The sequence below is a fragment of the Verticillium dahliae genome, genomic scaffold (assembly GCF_000150675.1).
Source record: "Verticillium dahliae VdLs.17 supercont1.30 genomic scaffold, whole genome shotgun sequence".
Taxonomy (NCBI): Eukaryota; Fungi; Ascomycota; class Sordariomycetes; order Glomerellales; family Plectosphaerellaceae; genus Verticillium; species Verticillium dahliae.
Genome location: NW_009276933.1, coordinates 187451 through 204033, shown reverse-complemented (window position 1 = coordinate 204033; position 16583 = coordinate 187451). Strand labels below are relative to the sequence as shown.

The 16583-nt window shown below is 56.3% G+C and overlaps 4 protein-coding genes across 4 annotated transcripts; 2 read left to right on the top strand and 2 right to left on the bottom strand.

The window, feature by feature from the left end:
- Positions 1-40: 40 nt before the first annotated feature.
- VDAG_10019 (RNA polymerase II transcription factor B subunit 1) lies at positions 41-1770 on the bottom strand (the record flags this gene model as incomplete). Its single annotated transcript, XM_009655776.1, has 2 exons — positions 41-1542; positions 1629-1770. 2 exons carry the CDS (start codon positions 1768-1770, stop codon positions 41-43), a joined length of 1644 nt encoding a protein of 547 aa, XP_009654071.1.
- Positions 1771-3039: 1269 nt separating this feature from the next.
- VDAG_10018 (2-oxoglutarate dehydrogenase E1) lies at positions 3040-6481 on the top strand. The gene is made up of 2 exons (XM_009655775.1): positions 3040-5698; positions 5800-6481. The coding sequence occupies exons 1-2, from the start codon at positions 3097-3099 to the stop codon at positions 6339-6341; spliced, it is 3144 nt and encodes a 1047-aa protein (XP_009654070.1). The 5' UTR covers positions 3040-3096; the 3' UTR covers positions 6342-6481.
- A 505-nt stretch (positions 6482-6986) lies between these two features.
- On the top strand, positions 6987-13466 carry VDAG_10017 (uncharacterized protein; the record flags this gene model as incomplete). Its single annotated transcript, XM_009655774.1, has 7 exons — positions 6987-11727; positions 11774-11943; positions 11997-12065; positions 12227-12373; positions 12445-12598; positions 12657-13311; positions 13457-13466. The coding sequence occupies 7 exons, from the start codon at positions 6987-6989 to the stop codon at positions 13464-13466; spliced, it is 5946 nt and encodes a 1981-aa protein (XP_009654069.1).
- A 489-nt stretch (positions 13467-13955) lies between these two features.
- VDAG_10016 (ATP-dependent Clp protease ATP-binding subunit clpX) lies at positions 13956-15839 on the bottom strand (the record flags this gene model as incomplete). The annotated part of the gene is made up of 3 exons (XM_009655773.1): positions 13956-15048; positions 15115-15292; positions 15359-15839. The coding sequence occupies 3 exons, from the start codon at positions 15837-15839 to the stop codon at positions 13956-13958; spliced, it is 1752 nt and encodes a 583-aa protein (XP_009654068.1).
- Between the last annotated feature and the right edge of the window lie 744 nt (positions 15840-16583).

The following is a 16583-nucleotide window of genomic DNA, read 5'->3' as shown; positions in this document are numbered from 1 at the left end:
TGACTCGACCAAATACTGCAGCTCTGCGGCTCGGTCTGCATCACCGAAGAGAAAAAGCGGTCCAGAACTGGTGTAGGAATTCCACCGTCGTGGCATGCGTCAACTGGCAGCGCTCAGCAAGCTCAGGCTGCAGTCCCATCAGGTCAGTGGCGTCTGAGCCGGTGCCGTACTTTTCCATGCGCCGCCGTTTGACGCCGGCCATTACATCGTCTTCGGCCAACTTTCTCGTTGCTCGGGAACCGACGCGCGGGGGCTTTCGTGTTTCTTCGTCGCTGTCACTTTGATCATCAACGCTGAGGCCAGCGTGCAGGTCTAGTGCGCCAGAATTGTCCGTCGCCATAAGACGCAACTCGCGACGGACGCTGGACAAGACGTCGGCGGCAACCTGCCTGGAAAAGATGCGAGCATTCGCAGATTGCGTGTCCTCGTGCTTGGAGAAGAAGCGGCTCTGCTCCTTGACGTTGAGAATCACGCGCTGTTCCTCGACATCGCCTTGCAAGTCTCGCAGCGCCAGCTGGCCGAAAGTAGCATCTTCGTCCCCGTTCGTCTGCTCTGCCTCAATGTCGGATGGGGCAACGTTTGCCATGATCTTTTCGCTCAAACTATTGAGCGTCTTGACGATGAGAACGTTCTTTCTGGGCCGCATCTCAAAGTCGGCCTGGTTGCCGCTTCGAAAACCACCTTGGTTCTCTTCATTGGCTTCGACGTTGATGATATTCGGCACGCTTTGCGCCATGATTCTGCTTTGAAAGCCCAGTGTGTTTTCGCTCTCATCATGGTTATCAAAAAGGGGGTCTCGGACGATGCCCTCCTTTTTCTCGTCCTGCACCTTGTCACCCCTCAGGGTTCGTGACAGCTTGCTGAGGAAGAAGCGTGACCAGAACTCGGCCTCGGTGATCTTGGGTACGTTTTCATTGTAGAGACGCTTGATGAGTGGGTGTTGGCTGAAAATGAGCTGCACCTGCTCGACGCTGATGTTCAGCTTGAGCTCCTCACCCTCTGTCCGTGGCTTAATGGTTGACAAGACGTTGTAGGAGCCCCTCTTCTGGTTCATCTCGATAGCGTGGGCTCGCAGCAGATTTGTGCGTGTGGACCAGAATTGGGAGTTGAAAGCCGCATCAGAGATGGAATCTGGCTTGGTGGCGCGGGCATCAACATATGTCTGGTAGAGATTGCGGTCCGCCTTCATCAGAGACTGTTGAAGTTCAATGTCGCTCTTGAGCTGGCCGTCGTCGAACCAGCGTGGCGGGGCTGGCTTTGAGTTGACCGAGCTCGCAAAGGCCATGGAGGCAGAGACGCCGCCGTTGCCCTCGCCATTAGCGTTGGGCGTGCCCGTGGACGAAGCCAGCTTCGGTAGGTTTGGGTCACCTGATCGCAGGTCCTGCAATAATTTGGACAGGACATCTTTCACGGCATTGGCCTCGGCGCGCGCATCTGGAGACGTAAAGTGGAATGAGTATGGTGTCTGTTCAGTCGCATCTGGTGCCTTTTCTATAATCCGCAGCATGACCTTAGCCGCGGTATCTGGGGTCTGTTGCAAGTCTGTCAACGTGTCAGCGGCGAAGCGGGCGACCAACCTGGAGGCACAGCAGGCCGTAGATGGCATTTGTCCACCACATGTGACTTACTTGCGATGTTGGGGAGAGGCAGAGACACGGTGGGTGTGCCGGTGCCGGGCCATGGTGTCCAGGTGACGTGCATCTGATCAGCAGACAGAGTCAAGACGCCATCCTTCTTCTTGAAGGCTGCCCGACCAGAAGGCACGGCCATGGTTCCTTACTTGCTGGACTACCTAAAAGGTAAGGTAGGTGGTAGAGCAATGAACTATGTCGTATCGAGAATTCCAGAGCTCATGACCCGACTCGATAGTTATGAGGATGGCAGGTGGAACGGACCGTGTGCCTCAGTTGCTGGGGTGTTGGAAATGGAGACGGCTTGGCCTGCCTACGCTTTCCTCCCCAGCGGATGAATCTGCACGACTGTGCGAGGCAGAACCCAAGAGAGAGAGAGAAGAACTCGCAACGACCAAGAAACGGCAGTATATGTGGCAGTCTCTCTCGGGGCTTTATGGACGTAGACCACTACCTAGTCATGAGCGAGGCAAGTTGGGTGAGCTGCCTAGGCATCCATTCAGTCGTTCTCGAGGCTTGTCACTCGTTGGTGGATAAGATGGTTGTGACGACCACCAGTGAGCTTCTGCGTGATGACGAGACGGCAGGTCGTAGTGGCTTGCTTTGGCACCAGCCACACTCAGCTGCCACACATTTTTTGGCAGGCGAGGGATGGTCATTTGTGTTTACGGGGCAGTCGTACGGGGCAGTCGGGGTCTACCAGCCAACGCCGAGAGTTCAATGGGCAGGAGAACCGTGCAGAGGAATAGGAGGCAGACTGTGCGCCAGCCCCAGCACCAGCAGGCTTCAAATCAAACTGTGTACCTAATATGACCGAATCCTACCTATGATTTGCGTCGGTCAAATACCGAGTGGTCATGCCTCCGTGAAGAACAAGGGATGTCACAGTGTTCACTTCATGGGTACGACGCGAATGATTTTCATCTGGAAACAAAACACAAGATGCGGCATCTCACATGGCGTCTCCGGGGCCAAGCCAGAGATTGTAATAATAGCACAGCAAGACGTCCCACCAGATAGATCATCAGGAACAGTCAGGGCAGAGCACAGGACGAAAAAGAGAGCGAGACAGGCCCAAGCTGAAGCTCATGCGACAAACCGAAACGAGAATGGATACACTGTGCGCGACACTCGCCCTCTCCTTCCTCCCCCCCTAGCGCGACTTGTTTCGGGTGCCATGGAACTCGGAGGGCTCTGAATGGCCAGTTGCCTCTGCTGCCGGTAGCCCGCTCGGTTTTGCCGACGAGCTCTGCTGTGACGGCAAGAACCGGCCAGGTCTCCAGGTCTGCTACTGACCAGGCTTTCCAGGCTCACTTTTAGAGCCCTGTCCAGTATCTACTACGTCGTCGCCCTTCTGATCTCTGCCTCCTTTTCCCTCCTTTAGACAAACCCATCGTTATCACCTTCCGGGACATCGACCCCGCCCCCCCTCTCCTTTTCTCCTTGTTCGATCTGCTCCGCCATCATGCTGCGCAGCTCGCTGAGCAAAGCCAGCACTCGGGTGCTTCAGAGCTCCCGGTGCGCGGCCCCTTCATCCCGTCGCTTCTCGACCCTCCCTACCACGCCGCGTACCGCCGCGACACAGACTCTGGCCGCAAGCCGCCGACCCTTGAGCTTGACCGCGAGGAGGCATTACGCCAGCGCCACCGACAATGCTCCCGATCCCAATGATAACTTCCTCTCCGGAAACACCGCCAACTACATTGACGAGATGTACATGCAGTGGAAGGAGGATCCCAAGAGCGTCCACGTCTCATGGCAGGTCTACTTCCGCAACATGGAGTCTGGCGACATGCCCATCTCCCAGGCCTTCACCCCGCCGCCTTCTCTCGTGCCCGGCGCCACGGGAGGCGTCCCTCGCCTCGCCGCCGGCAGCGCTGAGGGCACCGAGGTGGCGAACCACCTGAAGGTCCAGCTCCTCGTCCGCGCCTACCAGGCTCGCGGCCACAACAAGGCCAACATCGATCCCCTCGGTATTCGCAACGAGCAGAAGGGCTTTGGTAACATCAAGCCCAAGGAGCTCACCCTCGAGCACTACCAGTTCACCGAAAAGGACCTCGACACCGAATACTCCCTTGGCCCCGGCATCCTGCCTCGCTTCAAGCGTGAGGGCCGCGAGAAGATGACGCTGCGCGAGATCATTGACGCCTGCGAGCGCATCTACTGCGGATCCTATGGAATTGAGTTCATCCACATTCCTGATCGTGAGAAGTGCGACTGGCTGCGCGAGCGCCTCGAGGTGCCCCAGCCCTTCAAGTACAGCATTGACGAGAAGCGCCGCATCCTCGACCGCCTTATCTGGAGTTCGAGCTTCGAGTCCTTCCTGTCCACAAAGTACCCCAACGACAAGCGTTTCGGCCTCGAGGGTTGCGAGACCCTGGTCCCCGGTATGAAGGCTCTGATCGATCGCAGTGTCGACTACGGCGTCAAGGACATTGTCATTGGCATGCCGCACCGTGGCCGTCTCAACGTTCTCAGCAACGTCGTCAGGAAACCCAACGAGTCCATCTTCTCCGAGTTCGCTGGTACTGCCGGTGCCGAGGATGAGGGATCTGGCGATGTCAAGTACCATCTTGGCATGAACTTTGAGCGCCCCACCCCCTCGGGCAAGCGTGTCCAGCTGTCCCTTGTGGCCAACCCTTCCCATCTCGAGGCCGAGGACCCCGTCGTTCTCGGTAAGACGCGCGCCATCCAGCACTACAACAACGACGAAAAGGCCCACCGCACTGCCATGGGCGTCCTGCTCCACGGTGACGCCGCTTTCGCCGCCCAGGGTGTCGTCTACGAGTGCCTCGGCTTCCACTCGCTCCCTGCCTTCTCTACTGGTGGCACCATCCACCTCGTCGTGAACAACCAGATCGGCTTCACCACCGACCCCCGTTTCGCTCGCTCGACCGCCTACTGTACCGATATCGCCAAGGCTATCGACGCCCCCGTCTTCCACGTCAATGCCGACGACGTCGAGGCCGTCAACTTCGTCTGCCAGATGGCTGCCGATTGGCGTGCCGAGTTCCAGCAGGATGTCATCGTCGACCTGGTCTGCTACCGCAAGCACGGCCACAACGAGACTGACCAGCCTTCCTTCACGCAGCCCCTGATGTACAAGCGCATCCAGTCGCACAAGTCTCAGATTGCCATCTACGTCGACAAACTCATCAAGGACGGCACCTTCACCAAGGAAGACGTCGAAGAGCACAAGCAGTGGGTCTGGGGTATGCTCGAGGAGAGCTTCACCAAGTCCAAGGAATACCAGCCCACCTCCAAGGAGTGGACGACTTCGGCCTGGAACGGCTTCAAGTCGCCCAAGGAGCTGGCCACCGAGGTTCTGCCGCACAACACGACCAGCGTCGACAAGAAGACTCTCGAGCACATTGGTGAGGTTATTGGCAGCACAAGTGAGGGCTTCAACGTGCACAGGAACCTCAAGCGTATCCTCTCCAACAGGACCAAGTCTGTGGTTGAGGGCAAGAACATTGACTTCCCCACGGCCGAGGCTCTCGCCTTTGGTTCCCTCGTCACCGAGGGCCACCACGTCCGCGTGTCCGGTCAGGATGTCGAGCGTGGGACCTTCTCGGAGCGTCACGCCGTCTTCCACGACCAGGAGACTGAGGACACCTACACACCTCTGCAGAACATCAGCAAGGACCAGGGCAAGTTCGTCATTGCCAACTCGTCTCTGAGTGAGTTTGGTGCCCTTGGCTTCGAATACGGTTACTCTCTCTCGTCTCCCAACGCGCTCGTCATGTGGGAGGCCCAGTTCGGTGACTTCGCCAACAACGCGCAGTGCATCATTGACCAGTTCATCGCTTCCGGTGAGGTCAAGTGGATGCAGAGGACAGGCCTCGTCATGTCGCTGCCCCACGGTTACGACGGTCAGGGTCCCGAGCACTCCTCTGGACGCTTGGAGCGTTACCTGCAGCTCTGCAACGAGGACCCTCGTGTCTTCCCCTCGCCCGAGAAGCTCGAGCGCCAGCACCAGGACTGCAACATGCAGATCGCTTACTTCACGACCCCTGCCAACTTGTTCCACGCCCTTCGTCGCCAGATGCACAGGCAATTCCGCAAGCGTAAGTCCCTTCAGTCCACCCCCTTTGGTCCACCCCTTTTGGTCCACCCCTTTTGTTCCCCCCCCTCAATATCTTGCTTGTGCTGACCTGTGTTGCCTCAGCCCTCATCATCTTCTTCTCCAAGTCGCTCCTCCGCCACCCTCTGGCGCGGTCCAACATCGAGGAGTTTGTTGACGAGTCCCACTTCCAGTGGATTATCCCCGACCCCGAGCACGAGGCCGGCACCATCAAGAAGCCCGAGGAGATCAAGCGTGTTGTGCTCTGCACGGGTCAGGTGTGGGCTGCGCTGCATAAGTACCGCGCGGACAACAAGATCGACGACACGGCGTTCACGCGTATTGAGCAGCTCAACCCCTTCCCGTGGCAGCAGCTCAAGGAGAACCTTGACCAGTACCCCAACGCAGAGACGATTGTCTGGGCCCAGGAAGAGCCGCTCAACGCTGGTGCGTGGAGCTTCACGCAGCCTCGCATCGAGACGCTCCTCAACCAGACCGAGCACCACAACCGCAAGCACGTCATGTACGCTGGCCGCAACCCCAGCGCGTCCGTGGCAGCGGGTACCAAGGGCCTGCACACCAAGGAAGAGCAAGAGTTCCTGGAGATGGCCTTCACTGTCAAGCAGGACAAGCTGAAGGGCGAGTAAAGTAGAACAAAAAAAAGGGGTTGTCAGGTTGTAAACGTATGTTGCTTGTTATGGTTGACGGAATCCCTTCAAGGGGGACTATAGGCGATGGCAGTGCCAACTGTATCTTTTAATATTACTTGAATTGAGCGCCTGTACGGAAAGCGAGAGAGAGAGAGAGAGAGGCCTCATCGCCGTTCCGGCATGTAATAGATGTGACACTAGGGTCGTAGCGCCTTGCCAACTCCAATTAACCCATTTGGTCAAACTCGTCGGTGCTGTACGCGGTTGTGGCGCGTGGTGAGGGAACTGCGGGTGCACGGACACCTAGAGCTTAAGTGGTTTGGACCTGGCGCGTCCCGCTAAAAGACGCGTCTCACCTGTCGCGTCGCCACCACAACTCAAGTAAAAGGGTATCTATCTGCCAAACTATGCAAAAGAATTCACGTTAGGTAGCCACTGATTAGCCCAGTTTGGCCGGGGTCTATATGGTACTGAATGTGTACCCCACTTCGACATCGAATACATCCGGCAGGCCTAGACATTCGACCTGCAATTCACATTCCCGGGTCCTGCGTTACCACACCACCCACCATAGTCGACGTCCACCGGCCCTCAATGCACTGCAATACATCGCAAGTCTGCTCGACATGAGCACGGAGATCAATGGCCACATGGAGGGAACTAGGGGAGGTCCCGGATTCGGACGATGATGGAGACTTCGACAACTGTGGGCAGGCACACGATTCGACACTCACCTATTCCTTCGACTCGGACCAACACAATGAAGCCGCTCCCCCGACATCGCAGGCCGTCCCGACCCACGGATTGCTGTCCCAAGCTAAGAACACAAGCCAGAGCATATGGGATGTTCCCGCATCCTCACCGATCGGAGATGCTCAAGTGGTGGCGCCCTTGCCCGACCGGCCAACTACTCCCCAGCCTCGAGTGCACATGGCCATGCCGCCGGCGTCGTCTCCCCTCTCCTCAGCCCCGGACGATGATGAGCTTGCCGATATGTTCTCAGAAGCACCGTACCGAGCTGCCGCTTCCGCAATTACGAAGCCGTCGCGTGTCGTTGTCTCCGCACGCGGCGATTCCCCAGATCCCCTCGGCTTCGAGACTGACGATGTATCAGCGGGACTTGTTGAGCTGACTGAACCTCCACCCGAATTTCTCTTCGATCGAGATCATGCAAAGCCGGTCCCCCCTCCTGCTTCTACGCAACATCTCCGTCGTCAACATTCGACTCCCCCGAGTCCCGAAACCGTCTCGGCCATAGCAGCTGCTGTCACGGCCGCACAGCGCTATGAGCGCTCATTGCGTCCGAGAAAACCTATACAAGAGCATCCGTACATGATCGAGAGCGCACAGTACAACAAGGCTCTGAAGGCCCGCGGCATCAAGCCCGTTCGCATGCTGGAGGAGGCGCATGCTCGAAGCAGGAACAAGACACCGGAAGACGATTCGCAAGAGCAGGAGTTTCAAGAAGAGAGTCAGAACACCGTCAGCGAACACCAGGAGGAGAGTCAGTCGCTGCTACATGAATCCTTGGACGACTCGGCTTCTTTACCGACGTTCCCCTCGCCGTCCACTGCCAAGACGTCGTCTCAACCACCACGGAATACCTCAAGCAGTCCTCGCAGCGTTTCACGCGAGACCAATGCCACGAGCCCGTTCATCGACTACGGACGTCACGAGAGCGGCGAGGAGAGCGATGGGTTGCCGTCTTTGAAACAGCTGTTGACTGCCCCGACGTCATCCTTTCCAGTGAAGAGACATCTGTCATCCCTACTGACGTCGTCACGGAAGTCGACGAATAGATCTGCTTCGCACAGCAGCCTCGAGCCGACCTCTGGTAACTCACATCCGTTGCACCCTCCGCACGTCAAGTTTCGTCAGCCTCGGCCGCTACCACCCGCTGCCCCTAAGGCAAAAAAGGTTCCAAAGCATAGCAGAGGATCCCGAGGTCGGCCTCCCAGAGTCGATACATCGGAGCAGACAACACCATCCCGACCTCGGCCTATGAGCCCAGAACAAGATTACCTTGAGCGTCCTCTTGAGCGTCCTCTTGAGCGTCCTCTTGAGCGTCCTCTTGAGCGTCCTCTCAAGCGTCCTCTTGAAAGCCCTATTGTGAATCTTTCAGAGGCTTCTCATACGGACGATGCGTCAGATTCCGAGGTTAGCGAGGAATCCAATAGCACTCCAAAGCATGGCAAAGAACTCGTGGCATTTGGACGCAGAGCTCGAGGAGTTCTTCCAGCGTCTCATTTCAGGCTAGACCGACCGATGGAGCAGCCAAAGCCTCATCGAGCTGCTCAGGCTCGGCCGATGCCGCCTGACTCGACCCAACGACGCGGCATCGCCATGCCGAGAATGAAGACAACATCAAATCAGTCGCCGTCCACACCCGCCTTCCCTTTTGACCTGTTCGACGACGAAGAGTCTGAGGCGGAATCTTTGCAAACACCTAGACCGAAGACCGAGAAGCATTACTCGCAACAGATCCTGCACATTGTAAATGACGATGATGATGACATGTCTGTGGTTGAGGATAACGATATCGATCATATGGTACAACGACCCAAACGCCAGCTGAATCAATCTGTCTCGGGTGCAAGTTCTGCGAAAAGACGAAAATTAGACAAGTCTGGTGCCAGACAGCGTCAGCAACCGACCATTACGAGCCACTTCGGTTCAGGCAACGGTGCTTCCGCAAAACGACAGAAGCCACCACGACGCAGTCAGAATAAAGAAAAATCGTCAATGAGAGCGTCGAAGAAAAAGCCTCAAAGGACGTACAATCCACCTCGACTGGGCATCCTAGACGTTATTGAGCCCGAGGCACCACGATTCTTAAGACTTGCCGCGCGTACTGTGAAGAGCAAAGCCCAGCGAGGAAGATCCAGCCCAAGTAGAAAAACAATATGTCTGGGTACCAGGGAGGATCAGCTCGACGCTGGTAGAGTCCTGCAAGATTGGATCGGTGGTGAAATCCGTCCTCGGCACTCGGTCACAAACTCCTCGACCGCCGTTCAAGGTTCCGACCGGCAACCGTTGGCTCACATTTCACATAATGGCGTTGCTCCGGGTTCATCTGAGTCTCCCGATACCTCGACAGACTCCTTCAGCAGAATCACACAGCCAAACCGCAATGCTGCCGCTAAGAACACGTCTCGCATGTTGCCGAGAAGCAGAGCTGCCAGCGCCCGGCCTGCCCAATTCGAGGCGGATGTGATGAACGAGGCTAGCACAGTAAGCTTTCAAACCAAAAAGAGGATGCTGGATGCCATCTATCGTCGCGGAGCACGTCCTCGGTCGGTGTTCCAGAGTACTATGTCTCTCATGGCTAAAGACAATGATGGGTCTTTGGTCATGGAAGAAACCGAATCCGCAGTGCGCAAGGATCTTTCGGTGAACGTGACAAAGCCGTCGCGGAGGAGGTCGAAGAAGACCGAGAAGCCTACTCGAGTGGACACAAGGGCGCCTCAGTACCGACATGCGCATGATCCTCTTCCTAGCGGACCTCGAACAGACGGACACATCAGTGCTGCAGATCTAGGCGTCGACCAATTGCTCGGCCTGGCGCCTTTTGGAGCTCATTACAGCGAACACTTTGAGGTTTTCCCACTGCAAAGAGGGGTCTTCTTTCATGAAGAGACGCTTCTTGGTAGTGGGTGCTTCCAAGCTTCACTCGCCTCTGGCTTGCTGGAGAAGATCAAGCAGCCGCGGCCCCGAATCTACTTCAATCTTAGCGGCCAGCCTTTGAAATGGGGCTTATGGGATGAACAAACTTCGTCCGAATTCGGAGTTCTTGTTGATGCAATCTGCAATCATCTCACTGAGAAAGGTCCTGATGGCGATTCGGGCTTCGACACCAGAGATGCTGCAAGGTTCATGCGCACGTATGTGCAAGATAGCCTCAGTGTTACTGATGATACAAACTTGGGAACGTTCTTGTCTCGCCTGCAGCTTGTTTTCGAAGGCTTTTTCAGTCGCTTCAAAGGTCAAGCAACATTCTTGGACCGAAGGAAGACGATAAAGGCTCTAGAGGTGCTGTCAGAATTCCTCATCATCGTACTCTGCAGTCTTTCGATCTGCAGAGATCAAGCTTCCATGATTCCGCAGATCATGGGGCTCGAAACTCTCCTACGTGAGGTCATAGCCACTTCTGTGGCCTGTCTTCTACAAATAGGGACGACGTCACTGGTCACTCTTTATGGCAGCCTCCAGCAACTAACAAACCGGGAACGTGGTATTCGAGCCGACAACGTTGCAGCACAGACCTGGGTCATGCTAATGAGAGCCCTCGGACATCTGCGGATTCCCCGGATGTCGTTCTGGGATGTCACATTCCCGGTTTTGATCAAGGGCGAAGATAAGACCGGCCTCAATGTACAAAGATTCGAGCAACTTTGGGAAACGATGTTCACACTCCTGCCCCTGTGCGAGTTTGATTCGTCTGGCGTACTCGTCTCGGATACCCGGCACAGTGTCGCTATGGACGGCTGGGCTTTGCCTCAGCTTGCCCTGAAGCGAGTCTTCCAGTTGTATAAAGCAAACAATCGACAACCGCCTGGGTTTAACGATTACTGTAGAACCCTCGTGCGTCGATGCGTATACTTGGTCGACAACTGGGGATGGTACAGATGCGGCGGCGTCATTGGCACTGTCTTCGATTTCTTCGGTTCACAAAATCTTTCAAATCTGCGAAACGAAGAAGTCTTCCAGTCACCCGCTTTTCTCGAGCATTTGCACGTCGAAACGGCCTTGCGAGTCGAACCGGAAGATCGCTGCTTTCACATTTTCCTGAAGCTGGTCGCTCTGACCATTCAACGCCTGGTGCAGACTGGATCCGACAGAGAGATTCGCAACCTCGTAGCGCGGACTCTACCGAATCACGACCGCCAGTATCTCAAGGAGCAGAATGTTCACCAGCATGATCTTGCTGCCCTTCGCAACCATCATGACCTTCTCTGTACCCTCTTTTGGGCGACACCTGCTGAGTTGCGCCCTAGCACACTTCTTGCTCTTTTGGAGAAACTTGTCGTCCCTTCAAGCTCTCACAAGGAAGCCTGCCTCATAAACCTCAAGGCTTGGGCTCAACTGGCAAGGTTTGTGGTTCACAAAGAATCAGTGGCAGCGTTCAGACCTTTTTCTCTCTGGCAGGGAAGCGCTTTTCAACAGCTCCTGGACCAGTACGACTCGACGGCTTCGGACATACAGCAACAGTTGTCGTCCATGTCCAAAGACGCTAGTCACGGCATTGACCAGAATCTCATCAACGGCATCATAGCCAGTAACAAGTCTGCCACCATGGAAGTCATTCGGTATTCCGTGGCGATCTCGCTCGATGTTGCGAAGTGCGCAAGAAGCTTGGAGCTCTCCATTTTTGCTGGAAATCTAGGTACGTCATCAAGCCATGGAAAATGGCCTTCTGCTAACGGACACAGTTCAACTTCGGCACGTTTTACGTCAATTCTCCAAGTCACCGGCAGAATATCCGTTGAGTATACTTAAGGATGCTGTCGCGACTGTCGATGTTTTCTTGGTTCATGTCGAGAGGGCCCTCGGCAGTGTTCAGAAAGAGAACAATGCGGCTGGGCTTGAAGACGGCATCATGGTATGTTCACGTACGAATGAGAGTCATATCAAATTGATCTGACACCCCGATAGAAGATAGATAATGACCTCACTGCGGACTTCTACGCAATGGCCAGGAACATGTTGCAGACTAGCTCGACGGTTGATTGCTCCCCACAGACGATAACCAAAATGGAGGAAGCAAGGGAGCAAGTTGTGACGGTGGCTGGCAGATTGGCTGCAATTTTGATCCGATGTGGCACTATTGTGAGCCTTTCTCCTTTCAGTCTTCTTCAACTGGCTAGGCTAACCATTACGTGCAGCGTCTATCACGATGTTTCAAAACCAGTCAACGCAGCAAGGCAGGGAAACACGAGCTCTTCGAAGGGCTGCCGAATCAGCTTGTTCCGCTCCAGAGTCGATATCTCCACCTTTTCCTCGCCAACCTAGATAAGGAATTAGATCTGACGGTATGTGAGGCTCGCAAATCGCCGGAACTGAGCTAATGCACCAGTAGGACGTTGGCGTTTCAGTTCTGCAGTTGTGGCTCCTCTCTCTCACCAAACCTAGAGAGGATATGCTCTTCGAGCATCAATTTGCGTTGAGCCTGAAGAAGCTGAAGTATCCTTTCTTGCCCGCAGAGAGCGATATGTTGCGACATGCAAATTACGACATGAACTGCGACATGTTAAGAAGTACGTTCAGTCTGTGTGTGATGTCGCAACTTGACCTCTTGCTGATCCTCCATGGTAGAAACACTGGTGTGGATGAGAACGTCCCTACGGACGTCATCGACACCTTTACAAAAGAAGTCCAACACATCCGACTATGCTGCTGCACTCAAGGCAGTCATGCAACGGATCCAGAACGATTTGCATGATGTTTCTCTGACAAACGATGCACAACACACAAGATACGTTCAGTTTGTGCGCCGCGTTGTGTCCTTGGTCAAGTCCCACACAACGGAAATCTTCCAGATTCCGCCCTTCTTCTACCAAGTGAGCAAAGAATACTCGCCGCCCGTGCAGGACCCGCACCTTCAAGTAGACAGCATCAAATCGTACGGCCTCAGACTGAACGAGGGTGATTCCCCGGCGATGCCACAGTTGTTTTACTACATGTACAACAACTTCAAACAGGCACTCTTGCATGGCAGACTCGGGCACGAGACGCGCATTCTCGCCAAGGGCATGAAGGACGATGCCATTCTGGGGTTCACGCTCGGCACGATGCTGCCGGTGGTTCTGTCAGCTTCGGTTATGAAGCCCGAGGCTTTCGTCCTATTCGACACGTATTGCGAGGCCATCAGGCTGCGATTGGATGGCGTGGCCGCTCGACAGATGGATCAATCCCGCGAGCAGATTCCCACGCTGATTCGGGCCATGATGCGATGGATTCGCGGGGTCCGGTGCCTGAATGACGGCGTCCTCTGCGTAGAGCACTTGCACCTCTTTCGAAAGATGGTCGTATTACTGGCCATGCTCCAACCCACCTTGGCGGCGGCATCCTACGACGCTTCAGCACCTGCTGCTGCTGCCTGGTCGGTCATGCAGCAAGCGCTGAGCTGTTGGTCAGAAGCCACAGAGAACGCGGCGTCCCACCTCGCATCCAGTCTCGCCGATCCGTACGAGGATGACGTGTCCGCCGGCCTGTTTCAGGATGTTATCGTGGAAGACGGGTTTGTCGGCGAGGACGAAACTTTGGTGGCCAGCCTGGCGAGGGGCACCGTTACGGACTTTGAGAGAAATTGGTTGGTGACGGCCGAGCTGATCGTCGCCCAGGCACCCGCGCGAGCCACGCAGGCGGGGCAGGGGCTGGCGAGGCCACACTGGGACATGGAAGAGTTGGGACAGTGTCTTCTGCGTGAGTTGCAGACGTGGAACGCGTGGTGGGCGAGGTGCAGGGCGCACATGCAGGACGAGCTCATCGGTGAGGCAGAGGAGATGATGTTCTTGTAGGCCATTCGGGCTAGTTGGTATCACTCCTGCACGCTTGTCGTGAAAAGATATGTAAAAAAGGGCTACGTCCACAGTTCGTTCATGTACATCAACATCAGGCACCGCTCTGACCCGTCTCCCTGTACTGCTCAAACGTCGTCTCCGGCTGAGGGGTCCCGTGTGTCTCGTCCTCCTCGCGCATGACCCGCTCCAGCTCGATCCGCCCGTCCTTGCCCCAGTAGCTGGCCTTTTCGGTGCCCTTGACGCAGCCCTCGGTGATGAGCACGTACGGCACGGGTGCCTCGAAGATGGGCTCAGCCAGCACGCGCTCCATCTCCATCTTGAGACCACGGGCTCCCGTCTCGGCCTTGGCAGCCTCGGTCGCAATGGCGTAGAGCGCCTTGCGCGTAAAGCGCAGACGGGAGGGGTACGTCTCGAAGAGGGCGGTGTACTGGGCGACGAGGCTGTGACGGGTCTCGGTCAGGATGCGGAACAGGTCGTCGAGGGTCAGGGGGTTCAGGGCGCATATGTTGGAGACGCGGCCTATGAGCTCGGGGATGAAGCCAAAGGCCTGCAGGTCTGCTGGTGTGGTGAGGTCCAGCGGGCTATGTGTTGAGGCCGGCGCGTCGGGGTTGGTGTGGGGCAAGTGGTCGAAGAGATGCCTAGGCAGGTCATGCTTGTCACCGGATAGGTTCTGGCGGCCTCGCAGGTCGGAGCCGAATCCCATGGAGGGCTTGGAGACGCGGCGTTCAATAATGGACCGTAGGCCGACGAACGCGCCACACATGATGAACAGGATATTGGACGTGTCGATGGTGTACTGGTCGACCTTGCCCTGGGGCGGCGAGGACTGAGAGGATGATGGAGAGCTGCCGCCCGAGTTGTAGTTTGTGGTGATGGGCGGGGTCGAGCGAGACGACCTATTTTCCTTGACGTTCAGAGTCACACGGGAGCCCTCGACGAGCTTCAGCAACGCTTGTTGCACGCCCTCGCCGCTGACATCCCTACCATGGGCAGGCGTCTTGGAAGCGAGCTTGTCAAATTCGTCCAGCACAACGATGCCGTTCTCGGCTGCTTTGATGTCGTAGTTGGCCTCTACCAGGAGCCTCTCGATGCACGTCTCAACATCCTGGCCAATGTAGCCAGCCTGGGTAAAGGCGTTACAGTCGGCTATCGTAAAGGGGACATTGAGCTTCTTGCTCAGCGTTCTACTTGCGTGTTAACGAGGGGTTCACGGAAGGAGGGAGCCATGCTTTCCGGGGAGAGCAGCGTACTCTAGAATGTACGTCTTCCCTGTGCCCGTGTTGCCCATGACAAGGAGGTTGGACTTGTCAATCTTGACATTGAGCGGTCCCGTGGGCCCTTCGGCAATGTTCAGGTCGTCAGCAGGCGCGCGGGGGTCGGGCTCGTCACTGAGATGCTCGACGGATTCAAAGTGGCCGGGATAGTCATCTTGGGCACGGCTGTCAGCCAGGCGGCGCGGAAAACCAAAGCCATCATCCTCAGCTTGGTGCTGACCTGAGGCAGGGTGAATATCACGTAGTCTCTCGTGCGCGTCTCGGTCGCGTGCATAACGCTGCCTCTGGAGCTTCTCCCGTTGTTTGCGGTCCTCCTCGTCACGTTGGCGGCGACGCCTGAGGCTCTGGTAGTGGTTGAATACGGTGGAACATATGATCTTCTTGGCCCGGTGCTGGCCGACGACGTACTCGTCAACTCGCTTCTTCAGGTCCCTCGGGTAGAAGCTGGGAACGGCGAAGTTGGTCTTGTTGAACATGGGCCCACGGCCCTCATCACTGGGATCATAGCTACTCGTGAAGCCAGAGGAGAAGTCTTGGGTTCGGCGGGAGGAGGAGGAGGACCGCGGCACCGTCAGGGAGATGGAACGGCGGTAGGTGATGGGAAGGGCGAGGTTGGTGCATCGGGTGCAGGTGAGGGTTGTCGGTCGCCTCACGAGGAGAGGCATGGCATCAGGGCGCAGGGAGGCTCGGCTGGTCGCCATGATGGTAGGAGGCGTTGTTGCAGGTTGGAAGGCAGACTAAACCCCCATGGGACATGTAACGCGGGGGGGTGTGGTTCGGAAGACCGATTCGAGGGTTCGTCGTCGCATGGACGTCGGTGGTACGAGTCACGAAGCTCCGGCGCTGGCTGGGGAAGGGGGGGGGGTTGACCGTTTGGCCGATGCGGGGGAGCTCTTGAGAGCTTCCCATCGCAGAGGTACCTTCAGGTAAGGTTGGTGCGTAAGGTAGGGGTGGCGGGAGGCCACCTGGGACCACTTGGGGCCGGTTCCGGCGAGAGTCAGCGGGGGTGTTCTATGTCTGCGTAGGTACCTCCATAGGTGTCATTCACTATCTTGTCGTGGTCGGTGCTTCTCCTCAGCAGGCTCGCAAGGCTGGGAACACTGGAGCTGTCTGGTGATTCGCGAATGGATACTACTGTTACGATGGCAAAACACATAATGTTCCTTCAATGCCTAGGTTATCAAGAAAATAAACTACACTGCCTGAGTGCCTAGGTACCTAAGGTAGGTATTGGTAAGTCTGTCTGGGCCAATAACGATGCACTGGCTCAAGATGGTCAAGTCTTGCGAGGTCAACCGCCTGTTCGGAGTGCACCCTGGCAAGCCTGGCCCAGCGACAATTACAGGCTCATGATGGATGATCGCTAAAACCCATTCGACGATCAGAGGGAAAAGGCGGACAGGGCCCCAGCTAAGGACCTCCAGCTGGCAGCTGGGTGTGACACA